Source organism: Lynx rufus, unplaced genomic scaffold (genome assembly GCF_022079265.1).
Source record: "Lynx rufus isolate CCGP_SWC_20201006 ecotype Redwood Valley unplaced genomic scaffold, mLynRuf1.p SCAF_8, whole genome shotgun sequence".
Taxonomy (NCBI): domain Eukaryota; kingdom Metazoa; phylum Chordata; class Mammalia; order Carnivora; family Felidae; genus Lynx; species Lynx rufus.
In genome coordinates this window covers 103,042,814-103,069,474 of record NW_025814896.1, presented here as the reverse complement: position 1 = coordinate 103,069,474, position 26,661 = coordinate 103,042,814, and the positions used below count along the sequence as shown (strand labels likewise).

The 26,661-nt window shown below is 49.0% G+C and overlaps 1 protein-coding gene across 1 annotated transcript; it reads left to right on the top strand.

Annotated features, from left to right (window-relative positions):
* The first annotated feature begins 13,188 nt into the window (after positions 1 to 13,188).
* On the top strand, positions 13,189 to 26,306 carry NT5DC4 (5'-nucleotidase domain containing 4). Its single transcript, XM_047069203.1, is given in 17 exon segments — positions 13,189 to 13,280; positions 16,484 to 16,557; positions 16,642 to 16,755; positions 16,840 to 16,939; positions 17,176 to 17,267; positions 17,377 to 17,434; positions 17,769 to 17,862; positions 18,144 to 18,197; positions 18,436 to 18,519; positions 19,099 to 19,131; positions 19,864 to 19,971; positions 20,214 to 20,280; positions 20,407 to 20,577; positions 21,522 to 21,573; positions 21,929 to 21,989; positions 24,782 to 24,859; positions 26,253 to 26,306. Coding segments are annotated over 17 exon segments (1,386 nt in total).
* The last annotated feature ends 355 nt before the right edge of the window (positions 26,307 to 26,661 follow it).

Here is a 26,661-nt window from a genome sequence, read left to right as displayed (position 1 = left end):
ATCCTGGTCTCACTCCTCAGAGTTACCTGTTGTTAGCAGATGCCAGTGGATCCTTCCAGACATTTTCTGTAGACATGTTTGTCCTTCATACATTTTATCTTTATAGACATAGAATCATGCTGTTCACTATACCACAACCTGTTTCTTGCTAAGATCACAGCTGTGTTTCGGTTTCACTATAGACATACCTTCATCATTCTGTGGAGGGTCGCATTCGAGAATACAGTAAAGCCTTGGTTTGCGAGCATATTTTGCTCCGGAAATATGCTTGTAATCCAAAGCACTTGTATATCAAAGCAAATTTCCCCATAAGAAATAATGGAAACTCAGATAATTCGTTCCACAACTCCAAAATGTTCATATAAAAATTATTACAACACTGTAGTATAATACAAAATAATAAAGAAAATACAAAATATAAAGCAAAATAAACAAATTAACCTGCACGTACCTTTGAAAACCTTTGTGGCTGGTGTGGAGGAGAGAAGAGAGAGGAGGGTTATTGTGTAGGATGACTTTCACTGTCAGTAATGGAATCCCTGCTATCTATTGGCTCAATGGAATCTTTTTCTTTTCTTGTTTTGTTAAACAAGGAACCTATCCAATGACCTAGAATGAAGCAAAGCATTCCTAAGCTCACTCTTGAATGGAAAAGCAAAGGACTGTCCACAGGTGCTTTGAAATGACAAAAAATACACTAGTGCCAGTTGTGGGCACCTTGCAATGTTCTGAAAAATCACTGGTTTCTGCCAAACACTGTGGCCTGAGACGGAGCATCAGAGCATGGGAGATGATCACCCACAATCCTGCAGAGAGAGAGAGAGGGAAGAAAGAACCATTGGCTCAGTTGTGATCGTGTGATGTTCAGCATCATGTACTGATTTTACACATCATGTACTACTCAAATTAACCTGCACGTTATTTATTAGAATTTTTATTAAATTTTATTTCTAATAAAATTTATTAGAATTAAATTTTATTTCTAATAAAATTTATTAGAATTAAATTTTATTTCTAATAAAATTTATTAGAAATTTTGCTCGTCTTGCAGAACTTGCAGAACTTGCAGAACAAGTTACTTGCAATCCAAAGTTTTACTGTACTCCATAATTTAACCACTTTTCTGCTGATTTTGGTAGCTTCCAGCTTTTTGCTCTATAAACTGTGCTGCACTACATATCTTTATATGCCACATTAATTACCTTTTACATAGCCATGGGAATATATCTGTTGGGTACATTCCCAGAAAAGGGACTCCCAAGTCAAGGACATGTGTGTTAAGTGTAAAATTGCCCTGTGAAAAGGGTGTTCCAGTTTACGTTACCAATGAGCTCATTGGTCCTTCCCCCCTTCCTCCCTCCCTCCTTCCTTCCCTCCTTCCTTCCTTCCTTCCTTCCTTCCTTCCTTCCTTCCCTCCCTCCCGACTGAAATCCTTCCTGCCTGCTTTTCTTCTTTTCAGTCTTCCTTCCTCCCTTCCTTTGCTTCCTTCCTTCCTTCCTTCTTCTTTATACCTAAGAGACAAGCAAAAACTTGGCTTTTTCCATAGTAACAACAGGAATAGAAATGAAATGTACATCACAATTTCTCATAGTTTGGTGGTTCAGCTGGCTCTCTGGCATCTAACTGCTGGGTGTGTTCATCACTTTACTTTGTCATATTACCACACTCCATTAGCGTTTGGCATGTTTATACAGCTTAAATTATCTTGCAAAGTGTGGGTCTTATGCATTTGTCTTCTCCCCACTAAGTTAAAAATACATCTTTCCTTCTAATAATGACTTGTGCTCAGGGTATAATTTTATATCTGGTTGTAATCACACTTTCTTTCTATGATCATTTCCCTGTAGTTTTTAATTTCATCTTTTGAATAAGTAAGAAATTTACATGGCTCACCATCCAAAAATATGAGCCAATGTACTGTGAAAAATTTTTTTTCTCTTATTCCCCATCTCTAATTCCTCCCACCTTCTCTCTCCTCTAAAATCCTATTTTCAGTTTCTCATATATTATTCCAGAGTTTCTTTGTAAAATACAAGCAAATACGAATATAGATTCTTATCTCCCTTTTTTTTTTTTTTCACAGAATATGGTGCACTAATTGTTCTGCAACCTCTGTTTCCTCCCTAGTTATTGGTATACCTTGGAGATCTTTCCTTATTAGGAGACGGAGAGCTTCATTATTCTTTTCCATAATTCCACGTATATAAAGTATTCCATTATGGGAGAGACCTTATTTATTTAACCAGCCCTCTGTCGGCGAGTAAAGACTATTTATTTCATTATTACAGATAGCGTTGCAAGTCAATCTGCAGCCTAACAGTGGAGCTGCTGGGTCAAAGGGTTTCTCTTAATTTTGACAGGCGCTGCCAAATGGCCTTCCCAAACGGCTGTACCGCTTCGTCCTATCACAAAGAATGTATGTAAGTTCCTCTTTCCCCACAGCCTCGCCAACGGGTTGGGTTGTCAACGTGTTGGATTTTTGCCGACCTGATAGGTGACAACTGGTATCTGCAGTTTTATTTTAAAAATTTCTTTAGTACCGTATGCATATATTAATTTTATAACAAATGATAAGTATTTCTTTTTGTTTTTGTTTTTTTTTTGAGAGAGAGACCGCGCGTGCAGACAAGGGGGAGAGATGGAGAGCGAGGGAGAGAGAAAATCTTAAGCAGGCTCCATGCTCAGTACAGAGCTCGTTGCGGGGCTTGATCTCATGACCCTGGGATCACGATCTGAGTCAAAATCAAAACTTTTCACAGTCAGCTTAACCAACTGAGCCACAAATGACAAGCATTTCTAATGTGGTTTTAAAAATCATGGGCCTAAGCAGAATGAGGTGGATTTCTATGTATTTATGTAGAAGAATGTCCAAGTTAACAAATGATTTAAGTTACTGAATAGTGATACACATACCATAATTCTGTGAATATAATATGCATACATGTGTCTGTGTAGTTGTACATAGGAAAATGTCTGGAAGGATAGATGGAACTTAACAGCGCTTACCCCTGGCCAGTGAGAATGGGGAGAGAACTTTTAATTTTTACAGTATATCCTTCTGCAGTTTTTGCCTACTTTTTAAGAAATTTGATTTATTTAAATTAAAACCACAAAAATAGTTTGCCCGTTTCTCCCATCCCTACCCCCCACCTCTGGCAACCACCAATTTGTTCTCTGTATCTGAGCTTAGTTTCTTTTCTTAATATGTGTGTGTGTGTGTGTGTGTGTGTGTGTGTGTTTGTGTGTGTGTGTGTACTTAATGTTTACTTGTTTTGAGAGAGAGAGAGAGAGAGTGTACAAGCAGGGGAGGAGCAGAGAGAGAAGGAGAGAGAATCCCAAGCAGGCTCCACGCTGTCAGTGCAGAGCCTGATGTGGGGCTTGATCTCACAAACCCATGAGATCATGACCTGAGCTGAAATCAGAGTCGGACGCTTAACCAACTGAGCCACTCGGGTGCCCTGTAATATATATATATTTTTAGATTCCACATATAAGTGAAATTATATGGTGTTTTCTTTCTCTGTCTGACTTCTCTCATTAGCAAACTTCCCTCCAGGTCCTGCAATTACAAATCCTGTTTATTCCAGGGGTTCCCATATTTATTCAGTTATATCACCTTTGCTTCATGGAGCCCTAATAAAATGCGGTTGGTCTCTGGTTCTGTGGGACACACCAGGGGGCCCAGGAGCTTGTGCCAGGCCACCTGGAGGTGGCCCCTGCACCAAGAGCTTGTGCAGGTAATCAAGCAAAGTGTCCCAGATCAGCGACACAGTGTCCTATGCAAATGTGCTGTGAATACAGCCCTGCTGGCCTTTGGGGTTTTCCAGGGTGTGGAAAAGGCCTCCGAGAATGTGAGCCTCCCCTGATAATCCCAGTCATGGGTTCCTGATGGTGTGTAGAGCACCCTCACCACAGCCACTCAATGCAGGATATTCCAAGCACCTTTGCTTGTGAAACCCAGTGACTGCTGTGGGCTCCAGGCTTGTCTAGATGGCAGCTTGATTTGAACTCCACATCCCATGCCCTCTAGAAATCCAAAGCACTCTCCAGACTCCTCACCATTTCCCTGGGGATTATGTTCTCCTGTTATCTCTGACTTCAGCTCCCGCCCCCATGGGTTCTGTCCTTGTTCCACGCATCCAGATGGTAAATGTCAGCCCTTTATTTTATTTTTTATTTTTTATTTTATTTTTTTTAGCCTTTTATATTTCTACAAAGGGGTCTGCTCACACCAAGCATGTCGGGTCCAGGAGGCTTTTCTGAAGATTTGGAGCACACCTGGGGATGTGAGGAAGACAGAGGAGGGGTCTTGGCAGCCAGGGCACATTAGGCAGCCCCGTCTTTAAACTGCCCTATCTTGGGGGCACTACTGGCTTCCTCTGCAAATGTTGCTGCTTTCCCTCTGTCTCCTTTGCTCTCCGAGTCTCTCGGGAGCAAGACTCCTGACTCATGCAAGAGCAGTTCAGCTCTATCTTTTGATCTCACCTTCCTGGAAGGGGTTTCTCTGGTAGGCAGTCACGAGCATGATCTGCACAACCATGTGAGGTGGCCTGGCCTGTTGGAGCTTGAACTTTTTTTTTTTTTTTTTTTTTTTGCTTTGTAACTGTTGCTATTTGTTTTTCTTGGGGTTTCCAGTGCTTTCTGGAAATTCTGCTTTCTGAGGCCCTAGGTGTGGGAGTCAGGGCATCCTAACATGGGAGCAATTGGAGGAAGAGGAGTGACACTGTGCTGGGCGAAGGAGAAAGGATTGGAAAAGGGCAATTAAAGGCAATACAGATGCAAGGAAAACAATTCAAATGGTAAAGAAACGAATATAGAGTGAAAAGCAAGTCTCTCCCCTCCGCCATCAGTCCCTTGGTTCGCTTTCCTAAAATAACCACTGTTACCAGCTTCTTATTAATGTTTTAAAGATATCTAATGCATATATAAGCATAAATTATATGTATTATGTATTCTGCCTCTTTTAAAAATAAATGGTAGCCCTCTTTACATAAGGCTTCTGTTTACCTTTTATTTTTTTATATTTTTTTCAATGTTTATTTATTTTTGAGACAGAAAGAGAGAGTGGGGTAGGGGCAGAGAGAGAGCAGGGGAGAGAGAGAATCCCAAGCAGGCTGTAGCACAGAGCCAGACATAGGGCTCAATCTCTCGAACTGCAAGATCATGACCTGAGCCAAAATCAAGAGTCATTCACTTAACAGGCTGACCCACTCAGGCACCCCACTTTTGCCTTTTAAAAATTTAACAATGTATCTTTACTATTTCCAATGGAGTTACCTATAAATATATAGACCCAAATACACACAAACATATGTATTTTTTCTTGTATTTGCACAGAAGGCAAACCTAGGTGACCCCCTCCATCAGCCACCAGGGAAACTTTTAGGGTATGGGGATTTCCAGTATGAAGAAGGATTCTGATTGCCGAACGTTCTTGATGTCAGCTTCAGTACCAGGAGGTGATGACACATACTAAGCATTGTTTCTGAGGGCTCATGGCTGTGGTCAGTTGTAATTTTGTTCCCAGGTATTTTCTGTCCACTCTGTAGGGGATTCTGTACTCCCCAACGCACCTTCAGTGCGTCCCCGTGGGAAGAGTAGACACTTCACTTCATTGGCATCAGGCTCGATCACATTACCTCCCTGGGCCAATGGAAGCGAGTGGGGTTGATGCCTGCCATGTCCAAGTCAAGGCCATCAGAGCCAGGGTGGACTTCTGCTCAGTCTCTTTGTGTTTGGACATGAGAATGGAGACGGGGGTTGTTCGGTCAGCCTGGGTCCCAGAACAAGAAGAGATTTGGAAAAAAGCTGCAGTCGAACCACATCTTATGAGTCATGTGGGTGGGAAATAAGCCTTCCTTGTTGTAAGCCCCTAAAACTCTAGGATTGTTTGTTACAGCAGCCTCACCTTGTGAAAACCGACTTACGCGGGGAAACAGTGCAGGGCTGTGCTTAGTCAGAGTCCAAGATGGTTCTGAGGAGCTCGTTACCTGCTAACAGTGGCCTCTGTGTTTGATCTGGATTTCCCACCAAGTGATAAAGAAGTTCTGGTTGTTACTACAGGAGTCAAGATATGCCACGAGCAGTATGATATCCCCCACTGTGCTAGTGGCCGTACCGGTTCCTTCAAATGTTGAGAAAGCCGTTTGGCAAGGTATAATGAGAGTCCTAAAATACTTTGTCTTCTGGAAATCTAGGTCAAGAAAATAATCGGAGATGTGCAGGGAGGTTCATAATAGAGTTATTTGAAAAGTTGGAAACCACCTAAGTGCCCCATCACAGGGTGGTAGTTTATACTTTATTCTATATGATGGATACTCTGCAGCCATAAAACTCAAGTAGCTGAATGTTGAATGAATGGGGGAGATGTCTGCATTTTGATACAGAGTGAAATCAACAGGATACAGACTATATCCATGTGACATTCCTGATTTATGTAACAAATATGAGATCATGCTCTTGATAATTTGGCATATTTTTTCACTTACATTACGTGAGTAAGCATTTCCGCCAAGTGTCAAGCATGTAAATGTGTATAGGACAAGACTGTGAGGAAATGAGCGAAAATAGTGGTTATCTCTGGATGGCGTTTTCTTTTCTGCACTTTCTGTATTTTCCACATGTCCTATGATGAATATGTATGACTTTTAATGTCAGAAGTAAGTAACAGCTCTTTAAAAAAAATAATTATTCCGGTCACCTCTAGGGCTGTGCCTGCGCGCTGTGGCTGCCCTGGGGCCTTAACTGGGGCTCCTTGTCTAAGAATAAGCCCGTGTGTTTAATTAGGTCGGTCTCCTGCCGACCTAGAATCTTTGCACAGAGCTTAGCTTGTGCTGCCCAGAACCCCAGAGACGCATCTGGGCTGCCGCCCTGGGCCTCGTGGGGCGCTGCTGTGCCTCGCTTAGTCTGGATGTGACAAATTTGTGAACTGTCACCCTGCCCTGATGGAGCGACCACCCTCATGTCTCTCCAACGTGTCCCTCCAAAAAGTAACATAGACCTCGCGATTTTGTGGAAGAGAAAAGTAAGACTCAGGAAGGAAACACTGGAAGCATTTTTGGTTGATAGTTATTTGGAATGATAATGGCTGCTATGCTGGGCACCTATGGTTCGTGGCTCCCTGAGGCCTTCTCGGTGAGTCCTGTGTCATCCGCATGCAGGCCCTGGAGCGGCTGGCTGGCGGGTGGATGAAGGAGGGAGAATTCTCAGAAATCTCCTTGGGAGCTCAAGCCAAGGGTAAAAGGAGCCTGCAACCAGCCTGACTGTAAACAGGGCCGGCAAGGGCCGCTCCCCTCATATGGTGTCCCGAACACATCTGTGTCCAGGTTTGGCCCTTGTGAGGGTGTGTGGGTGGGGGGCGGTGAGCAAGTGGTGGTGGCTGCAGTGTCCACAGTACTGCCCAGCAAACGCTGCGGCGGAGATGGGGAGTCAGGCCTGCGCACAGTCCGGGTAGGGACGCCGGGCAGCCTCAGTGGAGCGGAGCCCGTGAGTTAACCACTGCTGCCCAATCCACTTGCAAGAATAGTTCTCCGAACTGTTTTACAATCATCTGTGTAAACTAGCGAGCGATTTCTGTGTCCTCGGAGCACAGAGCTCCCTCCCCTCCCAAACTCTGTCAGGCTCCCTTGGACCTACTTTGGCTCCAGCCTGCAAGACAACACTTGGCCTTCTCATCTCCCAGACTGCTCCACCCCTGAAACCTTAAATTCCATCAACCCTAATTTTTTTAATTGAGGTACAGCGTACATAGAGTAAAGTACATGAATTCTTCTGCTTCGTGTGTCTGTAAGATTCAGCCCTGCTAGTGTGGATGGCACAGTTTACTCTTCACTGCTAGTTCCAACAGGTGGACATGTCCGTTCTGGTGCTGACGGGCATTTGGGTTGTTTCCAGATTGGGATTATTATGGATAAAGATGCCATGAACATTCTCATCCACGTCTGTTGGTGGACACACATCGTCCCCATAACCCGCTTTCCTTCGTTCGCCCTCTTTTTGCTCACTGACACCCCGGTCTGGCACCCCCGCCATGTTTTCTGGCTTTAGCAGTTTGGCCACTGCGCCCAAGCTCATTTCTTCTGTGGCAAAGACTCCTGCAAAGGGGAGCCTCTCCCGCGCTGCTCCTGCTTCCCTGCCCTCTGCTCCCGCTTAGCTGCTGTCATCTTGCCACTCATGGCTCACTGGTCCAGGTCTCCTATGACCTACCTTTGCCTTATGTAGGGGGACATTTGGGGCTTCTCTGACTTGGCCTTTCTGTGTCACTGTCCCTGCTCCCGGCTCCCTCTTTCCTCTTGTGGTTTCTGGGACAGCCCTTCCTACTTCCGTCCTACAAACCTGGCTGCTCCCTCTCAGCCTCCTTTGCTGTCTCCTCTCTCGTCTCCATCTCAGTGTGGTTGTTTCTGGGGCTCCGTCCTCAGCTCTCGTCTCTCCTGAAGGGCCCTCCTGGATCATTAGCGACCACAGATACGGATGCGGCATCCTTCCTCTTCAATCCCTAGACCCCAACATGAAAGGGTTTCCCAAACTCGTTCGGTGGTAAGCCTTGATTGGGCCCTGCCATGAACTTGTTTGTTGTCTTTTCATGCCCACTTCATGTGAATGAATATTTATATGTTGGCTGCAGGAATGTCAATGCGTTTGATTGCGGGCTGTTGTCTCAGACCCATCAAGGGTGTGATCATGCATATATACGGTAAATCATGTGTTACCTTCTTAAACTCAGGAAATACTGAATTCTGAAATGTATCTGGCCCCATGGGCTTCAGGTGAGGGTTTGTAGACCCAGAGCTCTCTCCCTGCCTCATGCTCTCCCAACAAGCCCCTTCATTTCCTGCTGCCGTCTCTGGGTTGGTGGCCCCTACTGTGATGCCTCTTGAGTATCCTAGTTTCTTCCTTCCTTAGGATCACCCACAGTTAATCGGTCCTCAGGCCCTGACTAACCCAGTGACTCTCTGGCCAGCCTTCCCCTCTCAATTAATTCAGGCATGCCACAGCTCCTGCCTGGGCTACTGCAGTAACTTGCCAGTAGCTGTCCCTTGTCCTAGCTGGCACTGCCACCAGAGGCAGCTTTAAACTATGGGGGATCATATCCTCATTCTGCTCAAAATGCTGCTAGGGTTTCCCACCACCTACAGGGTCAAGGTCAAGTTCATTAGTAGGACATTGGACCTTCACTGATCTGGCCTTGTTCCCCTGTCCTACGTCTTTGGGTCCCCCAGAAACAGTTGTGGGCTCATTGCACCCCTTCTTCCTTTCATTCCTGTAGTTGCTCTGCTGGGAATTCTTCACATGGTCTGCCCGGGGAGCTCTTGTTCTTGTCAAGAGGTGGGGGTCATCTTCTCTTGGAACTGCCCTCCCCGCTAACAGAGGTGTTCCCCTGTCCCTCTGGCTGGCTGCCTCTGGACCTCATGGGCAGCATCATGTTGTGCTCAGGATATGGGTGCTAGATATTGGCTTATACGGTGGGCAGTACTGTTGGGTTGCTTATCCCTCAGTGCTCAGTGCCTGGCTCAGGACAGGTGCTTGTGGAATGCAAAAACAAAAACAAAAACAAAAATTACTTAAAGTATTAAATAGTAATTACATAACATTTATATTCTGGTTTCATTTGGCGTTAAGTATTTCTTGAGTTTCCATGTCATTTTATGCAGTTTTTTTTGTATTATCGAGTCACATATCAGAAAATTTAGATACTAAAGACAAGAAATTAAATATAATCCTGCACTTTGGGGTGTCTGGGTGGCTCAGTCGGTTGAGCATCCAACTTCGGCTCGGGTCATGATCTCGTGGTTTGTGAGTTTGAGCCCCGCGTCGGGCTCTGTGCTGACAGTTCCGAGCCTGGAGCCTGCTTTGGATTCTGTGTCTCCCCCTCTCTCTGCCCCTCCCTGCTCACGCTCTGTCTCTCTTTCTCTCTCTCTCAAAAATAATAAATAAACATTAAGAAAAATAAATATAATCCTACATTTTAACCAGGCCCTGGGTGATTCATATGCACATTACGCCGTTGTTTGTTTTGGGTTATTTTCTCCAGTGCTTTTGTGCGTGCATTGTGTAAATGGTGGGCACACCAGTGCAAATGCAGTTTTGTGTTCTGTTTTTTCTCTCCTCGGATGGCGCTATGTCTTCAGCAGTTTTTTAGTTCATCTTCTTAACCACAGTTAGTAAAGTTTGTTCAACAATTTAAAAATAACAGATTTGCTCTTGAGCTGCACACTGAAGTGGCCTATGCCTCTTCATGAGTCATCTTTTCACATTTAGGCTTTTCTCTTTTCTATATGACTTTGTAAAGGATGGCTTCTCAGAACTGGAGGATTCAAAGGAAATGGACATTTTCGTGACTGGATCTGCATGAAGCCCGGTGTCCCTCGGGGCAGTGATTGCTTACTGCAAACACTGTGTAGAGAGGGGGTTGTCATTCTAGGAATGTCCCATGGGACCATGGGACAGGCCCAGGTCCCATGCTGTATACATGTCCTACCTGATGCAACAGGAGATAGCGGCCAGGCTTGCAGAGGATTTACGAGCCCAACAAAAACATCTGGCTGCTGACCCCTCCCTTCCTGCCTCCACTGCTTTCTACCTGGAGCTGCTCCTGGCCCAGTGCAACTGTAGGGATTTCTATTCTCACCCCTGCGCACCACTAGGCCAAGTGGAAGAAGGACCAATGACCCCAGAAGGGAGGTGACTGTCTCCCTCCATGGTCCCCACCAACTGGGATGGGGTGGTGACTGAGACTCAAGGGCAGAGTGCAGGGAAAGTGGAAGGAAGGGGATGTTTCCCCTGGAAACTTCCAGAAAGATGGTGGTAGTATTGTCTCTGGTGGCAGCAGGGCTTTAAGAGGAGGATCAGTGAAGGGAAAAGTGAAGGCTCAGGGAATGACAGAGGTTTCTAGAGCACGTCCCTAACCTGGTGTGGCCAGTTTCCATCTCTAGAAAGGGAAGAGGATGGTAATCATAATAATATCCACAGCACAACGCTGAGGTGAGAATCAAATGAGAAAAGAAACTAAAGACACAGTTTTCTTTCTTTCTTCTTCTTTTTTTAATGTCAGGCTTTTATTTTTATTTTTAAAATATAATTTATTGTCAAATTGGCTTCCATACAACACCCAGTGCCCATCCCAACATTGCCTTCTTCAATGCCCAGTACCCACTTTCCCCTCTCCCCCACCCCCTCAAACTCTCAGTTTGTTCTCTGTATTTAAGAGTCTCTTATGGTTTGCCTCCCTCTCTCTCTGTTTGTAACTACTTTTTCCCCCTTCCCTTCCCCCATGGTCTTCTATTAAGTTTCTCAGGATCCACAGATGAGTGAAAACATACGATATCTGTCTTCCTCTGAATGACTTATTTCACTCAGCATAATACCCTCCAGTTCCATCCACGTTGCTGCAAATGGCAGGATTTCATTCTTTCTCATTGCCAAGTAGTATTCCATTGTATATATAAACCACATCTTCTTTATCCACTCATCAGTTGATGGACATTTAGGCTCTTTCCATAATTTGGCTATTGTTGAAAGTGCTGCTATAAACATAGGGGTACAAGTGTCCCTATGCATCAGCACTCCTGTATCCCTTGGGTAAATTCCTAGCAGCGCTATTGCTGGGTCATAGGGTAGTTCTATTTTTAATTTTTTGAGGAACCTCCACACTGTTTTCCAGAGCGGCTGCACCAGTTTGCATTCCCACCAGCAGTGCAAGAGGGTTCCCATTTCTCCACATCCTTGCCAGCATCTATAGTTTCCGGGATCTGTCATTTTAGCCACTCTGACCGGTGTGAGTTGGTATCCCAGTGTGGCTTTGATTTGGATTTCCCTGATGATGAGTGATGTTGAGCATCGTTTCATGTGTAAAGATAGAGTTTTCAATAAATACTGGGTGTTTCCATGAAGAACAAGATTCCCAAGGCCCAAGGATAAGGTGGCTTCAGCCTCTATGTGTACCCATATATCTAGTGTTGGCTTGATTTGTTAAATGTCTTTTTTTTTAAACATTTTTTAATGTTTTTATTTATTTTTGAGACAGAGAGAGACAGAGCATGAGCAGGGGAGGGGCAGAGAGAGAGGGAGACACAGAATCTGAAACAGGCTCCAGGCTCCAAGCTGTAAGCATAGAGCTCGACGCAGGGCTCGAACTCACAGAGTGTGAGATCATGACCTGAGCTGAAGTCAGACACTTAGCCGACTGAGCCACCCAGGTGCCCCTGTTAAATGTCTTTTTAAAGCAAGATCCTGAAACTTTGTTGTACATTAGACTCACCCAGGGGGTAAAGTATGCCCAGTGCTTACGTCCGTCTCTGGACCAGTTATATGTAAATCTCAGAGAGGGAGGGTGTCCACCTGCCACACTGTCACTCAGCACTAGCCGTGGTGACCCTGGACTCGAATGCCGCTCTACCTGCATTTGCCTGGCTGATTCTCACTCATCAGAAAGTTTATAGCTCCCCAGGGGATTTGCACGTGCAGGCTAATACTCCACTCTTGCCACTCAAATGTGGTGCAGGCCAGCATCATGCTGGTGATGATCTGAGCACTTGTCAGAAATGCAAAATCTCGGGTACCACCCCAGACCTGCTGAATCAGAAGCTGCATTTAACCAGACCCCAGATGGTTCCCATGCACGTCACAGCTTGAGAAGCACTGACTAGCACACTGTTGGAAGAACATTTGTGGGGACCAGAGCACAGATGTTGGTGCCTGGCCTTTGGGTTCAGTCCCTGCTCTGCTGCTTGTTAGTTTTGTGACCCTGGGCAAGATGCTAAACTCCTTGGTGCCTTGGCTTGGTCACTTGTAAATTCAGAATAGCAGTAGGTCCGTTTTATGGGGTCATTATAAGGCCTGGCTCACAGGGATTCTTTACGGTTATTCTGACAAATCTCTTCCTGAAGGGGCTCTGAAATGTGGCAGATGTCACAAGTGTGACAGTGGCACAAGGATCATGGCCAAGAGGGCTCTGTGACAGCCCCAATGTCCCTCCTCAGCTGGACCTACAGTTAGCCGAGGGGCTCTGCATGTCCTGGGATGGGAGCAGAGACTCACCACCTCAGCAGAGAGCAACACAAGGAGGTGCAGGCCCCCACCTGTGCCACTGCAGGTGCCACCAGGCCCCACCGAGAAGTGATGGACAGCACCAGCTACCAACTAGCAGCATGGCCAGGCGTAAACCCCACAATGTTCAGTCAGCCCTAGGAGATGGCTGAGAGTGCACTTGGAGAAGTGGCCCAAGAAAGTGCTGAGGTGACAGAGTGTACCCAAACATCACTGGATGACCTTCCTGTCCTCAGGTAAAAGGGAAGCTTGGGATGGAACCCTAAGTTCAGCTATAGGAAAAAAAAGAGTTTTGCCATGTTAACTTAACTCCCAGTGGGAGGGCTAGGAACTTCCCAGTGATTTCCTATAACCGGGTAGCCCTCCCTTTGTTTCTGACTAGACAGGAACCATGCAATATGGGAAAGGGCACTTTTTAAAAGGTTCCCCTAAGACGAGCAGAAAGCACAAAGTTATGAGTGAAGGGGACTCTGGAAGTCCTCCTGATTTCTAAAGCTTGATTTTCCTCCGACACTCTCAACAAAGCCTGCCATTTATGGCCCACTTTCTGTCCATCTGTCTGCTCATCTAATTGTCCATCCATCCATCCATCCATCCAACCACGCATGCATGCATGCATGCATGCATCCATCCATCCATCTACCCATCCATCCATCCCTCTCTCCCTCCCTCCCTCGCTCCCTCCATCCGTCATCCATCCATCCATCCATCCATCTACCCCATCCATCCATCCAGTGAAGGAATGTAACTCCTGTACCTCCATATTTTTGCTTTATCATTCTAATAGTTGTTCATCTGGCATTGTAAAGGAAAGAACTACTCCTTTGAAATATGTTTTTTCCAGATAATTTTTATCCCTGTAAGAGTGTCTTATTTCCTTTAGTTTAGTCATTTTATTTATTTATTTTTAAAAATTTATTTATTTATTTTGAGAGAGAGAGTACATGAGGGGGGTAGAGGGGGAGAGAGAGAGAGAGAGAGAGAGAGAGAGAGAGAGAGAATCCCAAGCAGGCTTAAACTCATGAATGGTGAGATCATGACCTGAGCTGAAATCAATAGTCAGATGCTTAATCGATTGAACCACCCAGGCCCCCCAAGTGTAGTCATTTTATTTTATTTTATTTTTTATTTTTTTTATAAAAATTTTTTTTTAATGTTTATTTATTTTTGAGACAGAGAGAGACAGATCATGAACGGGGGAGGGTCAGAGAGAGAGGGAGACACAGAATCTGAAGCAGGCTCCAGGCTCTGAGCTGTCAGCACAGAGTCCGACGTGGGGCTTGAACTCATGGACTGTGAGATCATGACCTGAGCCAAAGTCGGACGCTTAACCGACTGAGCCACCCAGGTGCCCCAAGTGTAGTCATTTTGGAGAGAATTTTAAGTGCATCATAAACTTTCCTTCCTTTTTATTTATTTTTATTTTTAAAAGTTTATTTATTTTGAGAGAGAGATAGAGAGAGGGAGCAAAAGAGGGGCAGAAAGAGAGGGGAGAGAGAGAGAATCCCAAGCGGGTTCCATGCTCAGTCTGGAGTCCAACTCAAGGCTTGATCTCACAAACCATGAGACCATGACCTGAGCTGAAATCAAGAGTCAGACAGATGTTCAACTGACTAAGCCACCCAGGTGTCCCTTGTCTTCCTTTTTATTTTTATATATTTTTAAAATTTTTAAATGTTTATTTATGCTTGAGAGAGAGAGAGAGTGCAAGCAGGGAAGGGGCAGAGAGAGAGGGAGACACAGAATCTGAAGCAGGCTCCAGGCTCTGAGCTATTAGCACAGAGCCCGATGTGGGGCTCAAACCCATGAACTGTGAGATCATGACCTGAGTCAAAGTCGGATGCCTAACCGACTGAGCCACCCAGGCGCCCCTTGTCTTCTTTTTTAAAAGAGGACATGCTACATCATATATCTTTTTAGATAATCCAGACGAAAGTTCTAAATGGAGGCCTCAGTGCTTTCTTGTAAAATCAGCATTGTGGGCCCTCAGAGCTGTTTACAGCTCCACACTAAATGGTCTCAATTGCTCTGCTCTCACTTTTGTAATTTTTTCTGAGATTCTTGTCATCTGCCACTTCCTATAGCTCGTGGCATGCTTTTAAGCAATTATTCCTTCAAGCGGCATTGGCTGGGAAATTGATTGCCAAGTGTGTGAGAGTTGTGCATAGAGCAAGAGTCCTGAGTTCTTTATGTATTTATTAAAGTCTCTTTTATTATTATTTTAAAAGTTTATTCATTTATTTTGAAAGAGAGAGAGAGAGAGAGAGAGAGAGAGAGAGAGAGAGAATAGGGAAGTGGCAGAGAGAGAGGGGGAGAGAGAGAGAATCCCAAGCAGGCTCCACACTGTCAATGAAGAGCTTGAGTCGGGCTTGAGTTTGCAGACCGTAAGATCACGTCTGGAGCCCAAACCAAGAGTCAGAGATTAACCAACTGAGCCCCCCAGGTGCCCCAAGACTTGTTTATTTTTTGAAGTACATGAGTCTCCTGCCTTTGTAACCCCTATGTTTGCTTCATCCTGGGTTGAAGGGCTCTAGGTGGTTGAAGTCCTTGGAGGCAGAAGCCCTAGAAATGGAGGTGGTATAATATCGATGGGTTGTTCTTCCTTGATCATAACTGCTTTCCTTTTTGAAGAAAGGAGGGGACACCAGAGGCTAACATGGATTGCTCCTCCCCCAAAAGAGGAGATGGGGGCCCAGGGTGGGGCCAGCTGGGTCAGTGGTGTCCGAAGTGTTTGAGGGATAAGGAAGCTGCTGGCTCCCACTGATAGTGAGCAGGTGGCTGGGGAAGGAACCATTGCCTCCTGCTCACTCTTCATGGTGATGGCCAGCGTGGATGGGGGAGAGCAAAGGGAGCCCCAAGGGGAGCCACAGCGCCTGGTCTCCTCTCAAGTCCTGAAGTAAGACTGGCACCAGCGGTGTCTAGATGGGCACTTGGGGTGGGGTTCGGGGGCATCTCAGCCCGTAAACACCCCATTTCCTGACATACTCCTCATTACACAGCACGGGTGACTCCTTTAAATACACAGATATGGTGACACTCAAAACGCTGACAAGCACCTGTGCTTGCATGGGGACCCCTTCTCTCTAAGTGGGCAGTGGCCTGTTACCTGGAAACAGCAACAATATACACTCAGGCAGGGAGGGCGTGCCCTCCACTTCCCTCCCATATGGTGACCAGGGCTGCCCATTTGTGACAAACACATCTCTGAACTTGGACACAGTGACCCCACTCAAAAAAGCGACGCCCCAGACGATAATTGCACACCCACAGGGATGCCCACAGCACACTCCCGCATGGTGAGCTGCTCCTCTTCGGAAGCTCCCTGTCCACACTTACACATGCTCACATGCGTGTGCTCAGACGTGCTCAGACCCACTCAGACCCAACAGAGCTTGGGGAGCCGAGGGGCTGATTCCAACATTCTTCTTCCCCTCCCCAGGATTTTTGTCAATTGCAGGTTGGTGCTGGGGAAGATTCGCTGCTTTGGCTTTGACATGGACTACACCCTGGCTGGTAGGGAGGGAGGGAACAGGGTATTTGGGGCTCGGGGAGCAGGGGGTAGGCACCAGCTGGCCTGGTTCTGTGTGGTTCCCACAGCCTACAAGTCCCCAGCCTATGAGGCACTGGTCTTTGAGTTACTACTGGAGCGTCTGGTGTGCATTGGGTAGCCGCGTGATATCCTGCGCTACACCTAGGACCCCGCCTTCCCCACCAGGTGCGGGAGCTTGCTGGGGTGGGAGGCTGTGGCCGGTAGTCAGTTCTGGAACCCCCATCCACAGCCTCTGCGCTCTCTCCCTCGGGGGCTGGTGTTTGATGTGCTCTATGGGAACCTGCTGAAGGTGGACACCCATGGGAACGTGCGGCTGGGCACCCATGGCTTCACCTTCCTCTCGGAGTAAGGGACCCAGGGAAGGGGGAAAGGATGATGGAGGAGAGAAGAAGGCGGGGGAGGAGAGACTCAGGACACAGCAGAGGCTCAATAATGCCAGCTGGATAAAAGAGGGACAGCAGGGGTGGGCGGAGGTGGGAAGGAGCAGGGGGTAGGCACCAGCTTGAGTGCAGGGCTTGAGTGCGCAGCTAGGAGGAACTAGGGAGGGGGCATTGACCTCACCCAGCCTGCTCCCTCCCCAGGGCAGAGATCTGGAGCTTCTACCCCAGCAAGTTCGTTCAGAGGGACAACCTGCAGAGGTTCCACATCCTCAACACGCTCTCCAACCTGCCTGGTGAGGGCTGGATAGGGGGTGTGGGAGGTGGTCCTCGGGGACACAGCTCTGGCCTGGGTGGGTTGCTCTGGATCCCTGGGCCAGCGACTGACTGGCCTCTGCACCCCAGAAATCTACCTGTGTGCCTGCCTGGTGGACTTCTTCTCTGACTGCTCCCGCTACACCAAGTGAGTCCTGTGCACTGTCCAGCCCTGGGTCACCAACAGGACGCTGCCACTGCCCAGAGCCCAAGTGCTGAAGTGGGGTCCCTGCCAAGGAGCAGAGACCCTTCCTGAGGGGCTCTAGGAACTCAGTGGGAAGGCTTTCACTGCAGGCTGCCCCCCACACCTTGTAACTGGTGCCCTCCCAAGGGATGACGCTCAGCACAGGGTGATACCCCTTCCAGCATGGTTGGGACATAAGTTCAGTGTGGTTTGAGGGGTGACTCTGATATAGGATCTGGGCTGAGGGGTCACCTCAGGCCCCCTTATCAGCCTGTCTTGTTCTCTCGGCCTGCCCCAGCTGTGACACTGGCTATCAGCATGGAAACCTCTTCGTGTCCTTCTGAAGCCTCTTCCAGGATGTGAGTGATGCCACGGATAATGTCCACCAGTCGGTGAGTGCCCAGGACCCCAGGACCCTTGACCTGTCTGCCTTTGGCTCTGCTGGGTATGGCCCAATGGCTCCAGCCTCCACAGAATTTCCTCTTTCCTTCCCGCTGAGGACTATGGTCTGGGCTCCTGCACCTTGGACGCATGCATGCAGGTGGGCATGCCTGCACACGCACACCTGCATGCACATGCATGTGTGCACACCCGTACACACACACACACATGCATGCACATGCACACCTGCACACACACACACACACACACACCCCTCTGCTCCCCCCTGCAGGGCTGTCTGAAGGAGAAGACCCTGGAAGACTTGGACAAATACGTGGAGAAGGATGTGAGTGGGTCATGACCAGGCCTGTCCCTTTGTCCCCCTCCTCCCCATGGCAGTGGAGCTGTGTCCCTGTCTCCCCCGCTCAAGATGTGGGCAGAGCTCTGTGGCCTTGTCTTGCTCACAAACTTTCCTGCTTGGCCTGGAGCCCCGTGCCTGGGAGGCTGAGAGCTGAGAAAGGGATCCCAGGGCAGCTGGGGGAGACCCCACCCCTGGAAGTGACTGACCTCTGCCTCTGCTCCAGGTGCGAATCCCCATCCTGCTGGGTAAGATGAAGGAAGTTGGGAAAGTATTTCTGGCTATAAACAGCAGCTACAACTACACGGATGTGAGTGTGTGGATGGAGGGGTGGGACCCTCAGCCATTAGAGCCCAGAGGACATTGGAATCTGCCTTTCTTGGCCCCTGAAGGAAACTGAGGCCCTGTAGGAACAGTGAGGAGTAGGAAAGAGAAAAGGCCGTGGTACCCCCATGGTCTGGTTGGCATTTTGGGTTCCATTTCTTGGCCTTGAAAAAAATTTTTTTTAATGTTTATTTATTTTTGAGAGAGAGACAGAGAGAGAGAGACAGAGAGAGAGAGAGAGAGGACAAGCAAAGGAGGGGCAGAGAGAGGAGGACACAGAATCCAAGGCAGGCTCCAGGCTCTGAGCTGTCAGCACAGAGCCTGACACGGGGCTCAAACTCACGAGCTGTGAGATCATGACCTGAGCTGAAGTCAGATGCTCAATGGACTGAGCCACCCAGGGGCTCTATTTCTTGGCCTTTTTTAAGGTCTCAGTGGATTAAGAAATTTCTGCCCATCTTGCTCCTGTGGTCCCCAGCGTATCCTGTGGGGTGAGGGCACAGGCAGGCAGCAGCCCCTGGCCCAGCCCACCTGGGTGCTCTGACCCTTGCCCTGTCTCTGCCAGGCCATCATGACCTACCTGTTTGGCATTAGTGAGGTGAGTGCCACGTGCCGGGCTGGGGTGGGCTGTACCAGGAGGAGGACCAGGCCAAGCCACGGTGCTGAGGGCCTCTCCCATGTCTGGCCCTCCCCCTGAGGAAGAACCAAGCGTGGGAGGGGGCATTTCACATGCATGGGCTTTGCTGGAGCCTCTGCAGTGGGTGGGAGGCACTGACCTCAGCCAGGCCAAGGGGTCAGGGAAGCCACCGATGGCCTTGGAGAGAGCCATGAAGAGGCAGTCGGTTGTTTGGGGAAGGGCTTAATGAGGTGCAAGGGGGTGAGATCAGGTTGTGGCAGGCCCAGGGGAGGGGTGTGTGTGACATACCCTGTGGCACCATGTGTGACCAGGTGTTACTGGCAGGCAAACGGGTGAGCAGGGCTCTAACTCAGCAATTGTGCTCATATCCCGACGCTGACAGGAGAGCCTGCACAGTGTCCAACACCAGCTTCCATAAATACCTTTTGAACACTTCCTGTGCCAGAGTGGTCATGGTCAAGGATGCTGGGGAGGCAGACCATGTGGTTCTCGATTCCAGGGGTGTACAGGGCTAGGAGTCAGGACCAGGATGCATGGATGGGCATGTGACTTGAAGGCTGGCAAGCTTTCACCAGTCCAGAGCTTGGTGGGTGGCCAGGGAAGAGCTGTGAGGTGTGTCGGGGTCCAATGTTCCAGACTGTGTGTGTGTGTGTGTGGGTCTGCACATGCTCCCATCCCTTCACAACCCCACAGGCTGAAGGCTCAGCCAGGCCCTGGAGGTCCTACTTCGACCTGATTGTGGTGGACACACAGAAGCCCTGCTTCTTTGCTGAGGGGACGGTGCTGAGACAGATCAACAGGGTAATGGCAGGGGCTGAGGCCCCATCTACCTTGACCCATGGGCCACAAGGTGGGGAGGGACCCTGCTCCTCACGCTTGACCTGCCCTTGGGAGTTGCCTCTCTGCTACTCTGTCCCCGGAGGCCGGGAACCAGGGGACTCCTTTGGGACTCTGTCACCTCCTTCCTCTCATGCCCCCATAGTAATCCTGGCCACTCCCAGTGCTCTGCTCTCTCTGACCAGGGTGCCCCTCTCCTCTTCTAGGATTCAGGCAAGCTCCACGTGGGCACCTACATGGGGCCCCACCAGCACTGTGTAGTTTATTCTGGAGGTACCAGCTCCCGCCTTGTCCCTGTGCCTCCACAGACACCCTCCCTAGACTAGGAACCCATGTCTCCAACCCGCCCACCAGGACAGGAGGGGCTCTGAGCAAGCCTGTCCTCCCATGGTGGGGCAGGCTCTTCGGACACGGTGTGTGAGCTGCTCGGGGTACGGGGGAAGGATATCCTGTACATTGGGGATCACATCTTTGGAGACATCCTCAAGTCCAAGAAGTGGCAGGACTGGCGAACTTGCCTGGTGGTTCCTGAGCTGTTCCGGGAGCTTGGCATCTGGAACCAAGAGAAGGGTGAGCTGTGTGTGTGGGGGCTTCAGGACCAGGTAGGGGGGGCACCGGCCACCAGTGCAGAGGCCTGCCCCTTCATCATCTTGTCCTCTTCCCTGTTGGGGGTTAGTAGTAACTGTGATAATATTGTCCACTCTGTGGTTTATGAGAGTGGATCTACTTTACACAGAGGAAACAGAGATCCAGAGAGGTTACGAAACTTGCCCAAATTCGGGGCGCCTGGGTGGCTCAGTCGGTTAAGTGTCTGACTTTGGCGTGGGTCATGATCTCACAGTCTGTGAGTTTGAGCCCTGCGTTGGGCTCTGTGCTGACAGCTCAGAGCCTGGAGCCCGCTTCGGATTCGGTGTCTCCCTCTCACTCTGCCCCTCCCCTGCTCTGTCTCTGTCTCAAAAATAAATTAAAAAACACTAAAAAAAATAAAAAATAAAAAAAAAGGAAACTTGCCCAAATTCACAGTCAGAAAAGGGCAAACTGACTCAAATACCTGTGTCCTGACTCCAGGGTGTTATGGTGTTTCTGTAGTCTGAGCGTTCCTTCCTCACCTGACTGTACCCTCCCCACTCACCTGAGGACTCTCAGAGAGAGGAAGGTACAGTTCCACACCTGGGAATGACTCGAAGTATCCTCTGGGTCAGGAGTAGCTGTGAGCCTAAACAATTTGGGTTTGTTCTAAAAGCTGGGTTTGACTCATTACCATGTGACCGTGGGTGAGTCACCTGACTGCCTGACTAGCTTCGTCACCTGTCCCGCAGGACCTTTGCTGTCTCTGCTTTGCTCTGAGCTGAGTCTCAATCGATGTAAGGAAGGGGCGAGGGATGTTATGTACACAGCTGGGGTGTGTAGACCCCTGGTGACCTGTCCACCCTCACCAGTGGAACTGGGCCTGGGGCAGACAAAGGTAGGCAGGGCTGTCCCTCATCCCCTGCTGTCCTCTGTCTACTTTTCAGAGTGGACAGAGGAGCTGAAGAGGCTGAACATGCACTTGGCAGACCTGTACCAGTGAGAGAGCCCTGGCCCATGCTCCCTGCTAGCAGAGGGGAGAGGGGTGGAGGGTCCTGGCCAGGGTAGTCAGGAAATCAAGATCTGTTCCAGGCTGGGCTTCCCTAGGAAACTGGATTTGGGGATCCCTCTGACCCCCTTGGATTGCATTGTGACCTCTAGATCCTTCCTCCTTACCCGCTCAGCACGAACTCAGGATGCCTGCCCTCTCACACAGGTGTGCACACCCAGCCCAGCAACTCCACCGGGTGCCTGTGGAGTGTCCTCTGACCTCCATGGGGTCTAGGGAGGTTGTGCCTGGAGCTTGGAGGCACCGTTCCTTTTCTCCTGGGTCATGTGGCTGTTTTTGCACCAGGCACATGGATGGGAGCAGTTATGGGCTGCAAGTTATCAACTCCACCAAGAGGGAGATTCAGGTAAGAGTGGGAGCTGAGTGAGGAGACCCCTAGTGAGGGTTGGGGGGCCAGGGGTGTGCCTCCAGGCTGCCTGCCCTGATCTGCTCTGTCCCAGGTTCCTGAGCCCAGTTACAGGATTTTCCACAACCCCTGCAGAACTCCACTTGTCCTTGTCTGCCAGCGCCCTCTGCTGGTCTATGCTCCGAATGACAGCAGCGTGCGGCTACAGGAGGACTGAGTTCAGGGTGATTTGTGGAGCGTGGCTAGACCCTCAATCTCCGTTAACCTAATCTCCATGAACCCTCCTTGAGACATGCCTGCCTGTTGGGTCGGGTCCTCAACGTGCCAGACTAGCCAGCTGTGATCAGCGTCTGGGGGCAGCTAGGTGAGTGGTCCCAGAAGATGGGGGTTAGGGCCAGTGAGCTGACGGGTCCTGGGAAAAGAAGGAAGGAAAACATGCCCTGTGGCACTACCGACCAGCCACCAAAGCTGGGAGAGTCCCATAGCCCGTGTCAACAGATTCAGGCCATTTGGCATTCACAGAGCCAGCTGGGACCAATGATGAAGGATCCCTGCTGAGCCTTTTGCAGGGTATAAAGCCCTTGCCTGCTATTTGATCCTTCCATAGCCCTGAGAGGTGGGCTGGGCAAGGACAGCTACCTTTATCTGACAGATGGGAAACAGGTTTGGAGAGAGGAAATTGCATGCTTTTGGTCACTTTTGGAGTAAATGTCCAGATCAGTTCTCTAGACGCTAAAAGCAAGGCCTGGTGAGGAGGTGGAGACCTGCTAGGTGGGCAGGAGTGGGGCCAGGTGTGTGGGCCTCTGCAAAGCCCTCTGTCGGGGCATCAGAAGCTACATTAAGCTGAGGGTTTAGTCCGGGTGGTCACTCTCCAGGGCCAGGCAGGTAACTGAGGAAAACAGGAAGGGGGGTCTGTGGCAAAGTGGAGAGCTGCCCCACCTCCCTAAGCTCCATGTGCCACCTCCGGGGTTAAAGAACACAGCTCCTTCCCAACTGGGGGCAGACACCCTGGTGTCTCCAGGTGACAGACCCAGGGAGGGCAGAGCTGGCCCCAGCAGGGGGGGTGATTCGTCTGTGGGTGATGCAGGTCCCGATGGGGGGGGATCTCTTCTCTGCCAGAGAGTCGCCAGGGAGCTGGACCTGTGCTACAGCGTGATGGGCAGCCTATTCCACTGAGGTTTCAGCCAGACGCTTTTCTCCAACCAGCTGATGGCGCTATGCAGACCTCTACACCAGCTGCCTGCCTCAACTTCCTGAACCACCCGCTCAGCTTGCTGTATCTGGCGGTCCTGGAGCTGGTGGGTCCCTGCAGAGCCTCTCTGGCTATCCCTGACCCTCTGCCCCAGGAGGAGCCGCTGGTCCCCAGCCCTGCCAAGAGCTTCTGAGGTCACCAGGCCCCATCTCCCACCTCCAGGCACAAGTGGGTCAAAGCCTTGCAGGTAACTGTGGGCAACAGAAAACATGCATGGGAGCAGTTACAGATATAAGTTGCCTCTGCTGGGGAAGTTTCCCTCATGCCCAACCTTCACACCTGCTTTCAGTGGAGGCCACATTAACTCAGTATTTCCTTAATAGAAAGGATGCCAGTTGCTAGGAGGAAAGCTATAGTCCCTCTGCTCTCAGTTAACATTGCAGAAGGAATGGACGAAGCTGCAGATGATGCGGTAAATGCTCCAGCTGGTTTTCCTCTGGAACACCTGGACGTGCTCCTGGGTCAAGAGCAGGGAAGTGGCAGTGGTCGTGATGCCCCCCCAGGGTTAGTGGAGTCGTGAGACCGACCAGCGCAGTGCTTCCCTGAGCACGCGTGTCGGTTCTCCCAGCGGGATGTCATTATTTCCATCTTATAACATGTAGTCTCATGTCAAGGATCGGGACTTGAAAGTAGTTCTCCAGGGCTCCCTGCCTCCTGCTTTCCTTGCCACGATCAGCTAGCTGCCTTCTAGATGTTTGAGAGGGAAAACCATCTTCGGAATGTCTCCTGTGTTTCCTGTATTGGGCTGTGCGACTTTTTTTTTTTTTTTTTTTAACTGATTCTGCTTAATGCTTAGTATAACCTACCAAAGTTGTTCTTTTAAAAGTTTTTTTTTTTTTAACATTTATTCAGTTTTTGAGAATGAGAGAGACAAAGCGTGAGCAGAGGAGGAGCAGAGACAGAGGGAGACACAGAATCCGAAGCAGGCTCCAGGCTCTGAGCTGTCAGCACAGAACCCGTTGCGGAGCTCGAACTCATGCACGAACCACGAGATCATGACCTGAGCTGAAGTCAGACGGTTAATCGACTGAGCCACCCAGGCACTCCCAAAGTAGTTCTTGACCTTTACCCAACCGTGCTGGCCAGGAATTTTTGACAAAATGATGTCTATCTACCAGAACCTTCCTTCTCCGGGTCACCCTCCTGGGCTTCCTCTTCTTTTTTTTTTTTTTTTTTTTCAACATTTATTTATTTTTGGGACAGAGAGAGACAGAGCATGAACGGGGGAGGGGCAGAGAGAGAGGGAGACACAGAATCGGAAACAGGCTCCAGGCTCTGAGCCATCAGCCCAGAGCCCGACGCGGGGCTCGAACTCACGGACCGCGAGATCGTGACCTGGCTGAAGTCGGACGCTTAACCGACTGCGCCACCCAGGCGCCCCCTGGGCTTCCTCTTCTATAGCATCATTGGGCACGGAGCTGGCAGCTGTGGGCAGAGTGGAGTGTGTGTGTGTGGGTTGTTGTCTATAAAACCCGGGGGCTTCTGGGAAGCCTTACCACTGGAGGAACTACTACATCTCCACCTGCCTTTGTCCTTATAGATGCCCCATGAGTCTGCTGTGGAGCAGGAACGGGTTAACCAGCATCCCCTCTCCTGCCCTGTCTTCTACAGCCTGAGGGTGAGCTGCTAGGAGGTGGCAGGTTGCTGGCTGTGGGAGGGTGGGGGTAGGGGAGGATGGGGAGGGTGGGGGGCTGGGGCTTAGCAACCTGGGGCTACCATGGGCTAGACCAGGAGGGCCCAATGGGATGGTATCAACCCAGTGAGGCATTTTGAAGATTTGTGGAAGCTTTTTTTGTCTTCAAGTGTAATCACTCCTGAGTATTTATGTAGAAAGACATATTATTTTATCACAAATTGCTTTCCTTTTTCTTTCTCCTATGTTACAGTAGTACATTGATTTTGAAAATTGTAGAGACAATAATTATACTATCTATGAATTTCAATTCAGGATAGAAAAGGGGAAATTAAAGTGTTTTTATTTATTTATTTATTATATATTTTTTAATGTTTATTTATTTTTGAGACAGAGAGAGACAGAGCATGAACAGGGGAGGGTCAGAGAGAGAGGGAGACACAGAATCGGAAACAGGCTCCAGGCTCTGAGCTGTCAGCACAGAGCCCGATGCGGGGCTCGAACTCACAGACCATGAGATCATGACCTGAGCTGAAGTCAGAAGCTCAACTGAGCCACCCAGGCGCCCCAATGTTTGTTTTTAAAATGGGCATCAGGTCCTGTAGGGGTGGGAAGCGCTGGCTCTAAGCCCAGTTTCACAGGTTTTGTTGAGCAGAGGCTCGCTGACCTTACTGGTGCCTTGCACCTCTCCAGACCACTTCTGGCTGATTCATCTGACAAATCCATTCCCACTCTGGGGAAGGTTGCAGAGCACGTGCTCTTCCAGGCTAGGATTCCTCTCCAGACAGCCTTTATAAGCACCGTGAGTAGGGACTCCACCTCAGCTCCTTTGTCACTTTGTGCTGCCTGGTCCCCCTCTGAGCTGAGACTCCAGCTTTCATGAGTGGCAAACGTGGCTCCCACCCTAGTTTTCATCCCTGAACCCTGCATGAGGATTCCCGTTTCTACCCTGGCTTTCCTGGAGCTTGATTTTTAAAATGTCCATACCATAGATTTCCTTTTGCCGGGTGGTTCCAGGCTCAGGGTGCATTTTTTCAACGAGTGTTTACCTGGTGCCTCCTGCACACCCAATAATTTAGAAATGGAGTCGTAAGCTACCTAATTCCTGCCTGGGAGCAGCTCAGAATTCAAGTACACTAACGATCTTTTATCAGTGGTCTTGAAACTACTTTTCCATCCCAGCCCGTCAGAGCGCTGGATGCATTCCCATCAGGAACGGTGGGTTCTCTGGGGATGTGTGTGGTTTGGCTTCTCTACCCTTCATCTCCATCCCAGACCAGACTAAGGTATTCGGACACATGGTCTACCCATGGTTGGGCGCCCTTGTGTGAGTTTGGGAGGACGGGTTCCATAACCAGATTTCTTTGTTTCTTATAAGGCTGAGGGCAAGGAGAGAGTTGAGGACCAAGAGGGCTGCATGGAGGCCGAATGAATCCTGGACATGTGCTGGCTTCATGGTCATCTTCTACTTGAGATATTTTTCAGATAAATGGAAAAGTGTGGAAGAGAGAAAAAGCAATCCATATTGAAATCTCCCAAATGTAACAGATTTGGAGCCCAAGAACACATCTTTTAGGGAGGAGGGAGTATTGTCATCCTAGAAGACATTCCCTATGGCCTTTGGGCCATTTGGAAATGGATGGAACAAGTGGAATTGCTGTACCCAGTCCCAGTCCCCCTGAGCCGCATCATGCTTCACATCCAATGTTGTTTCTACACATTTCTTTTAAGAAAAATAATATTTCCATGCACTTTTGATTCTGTTACGAGTAATAACAATACCTGAT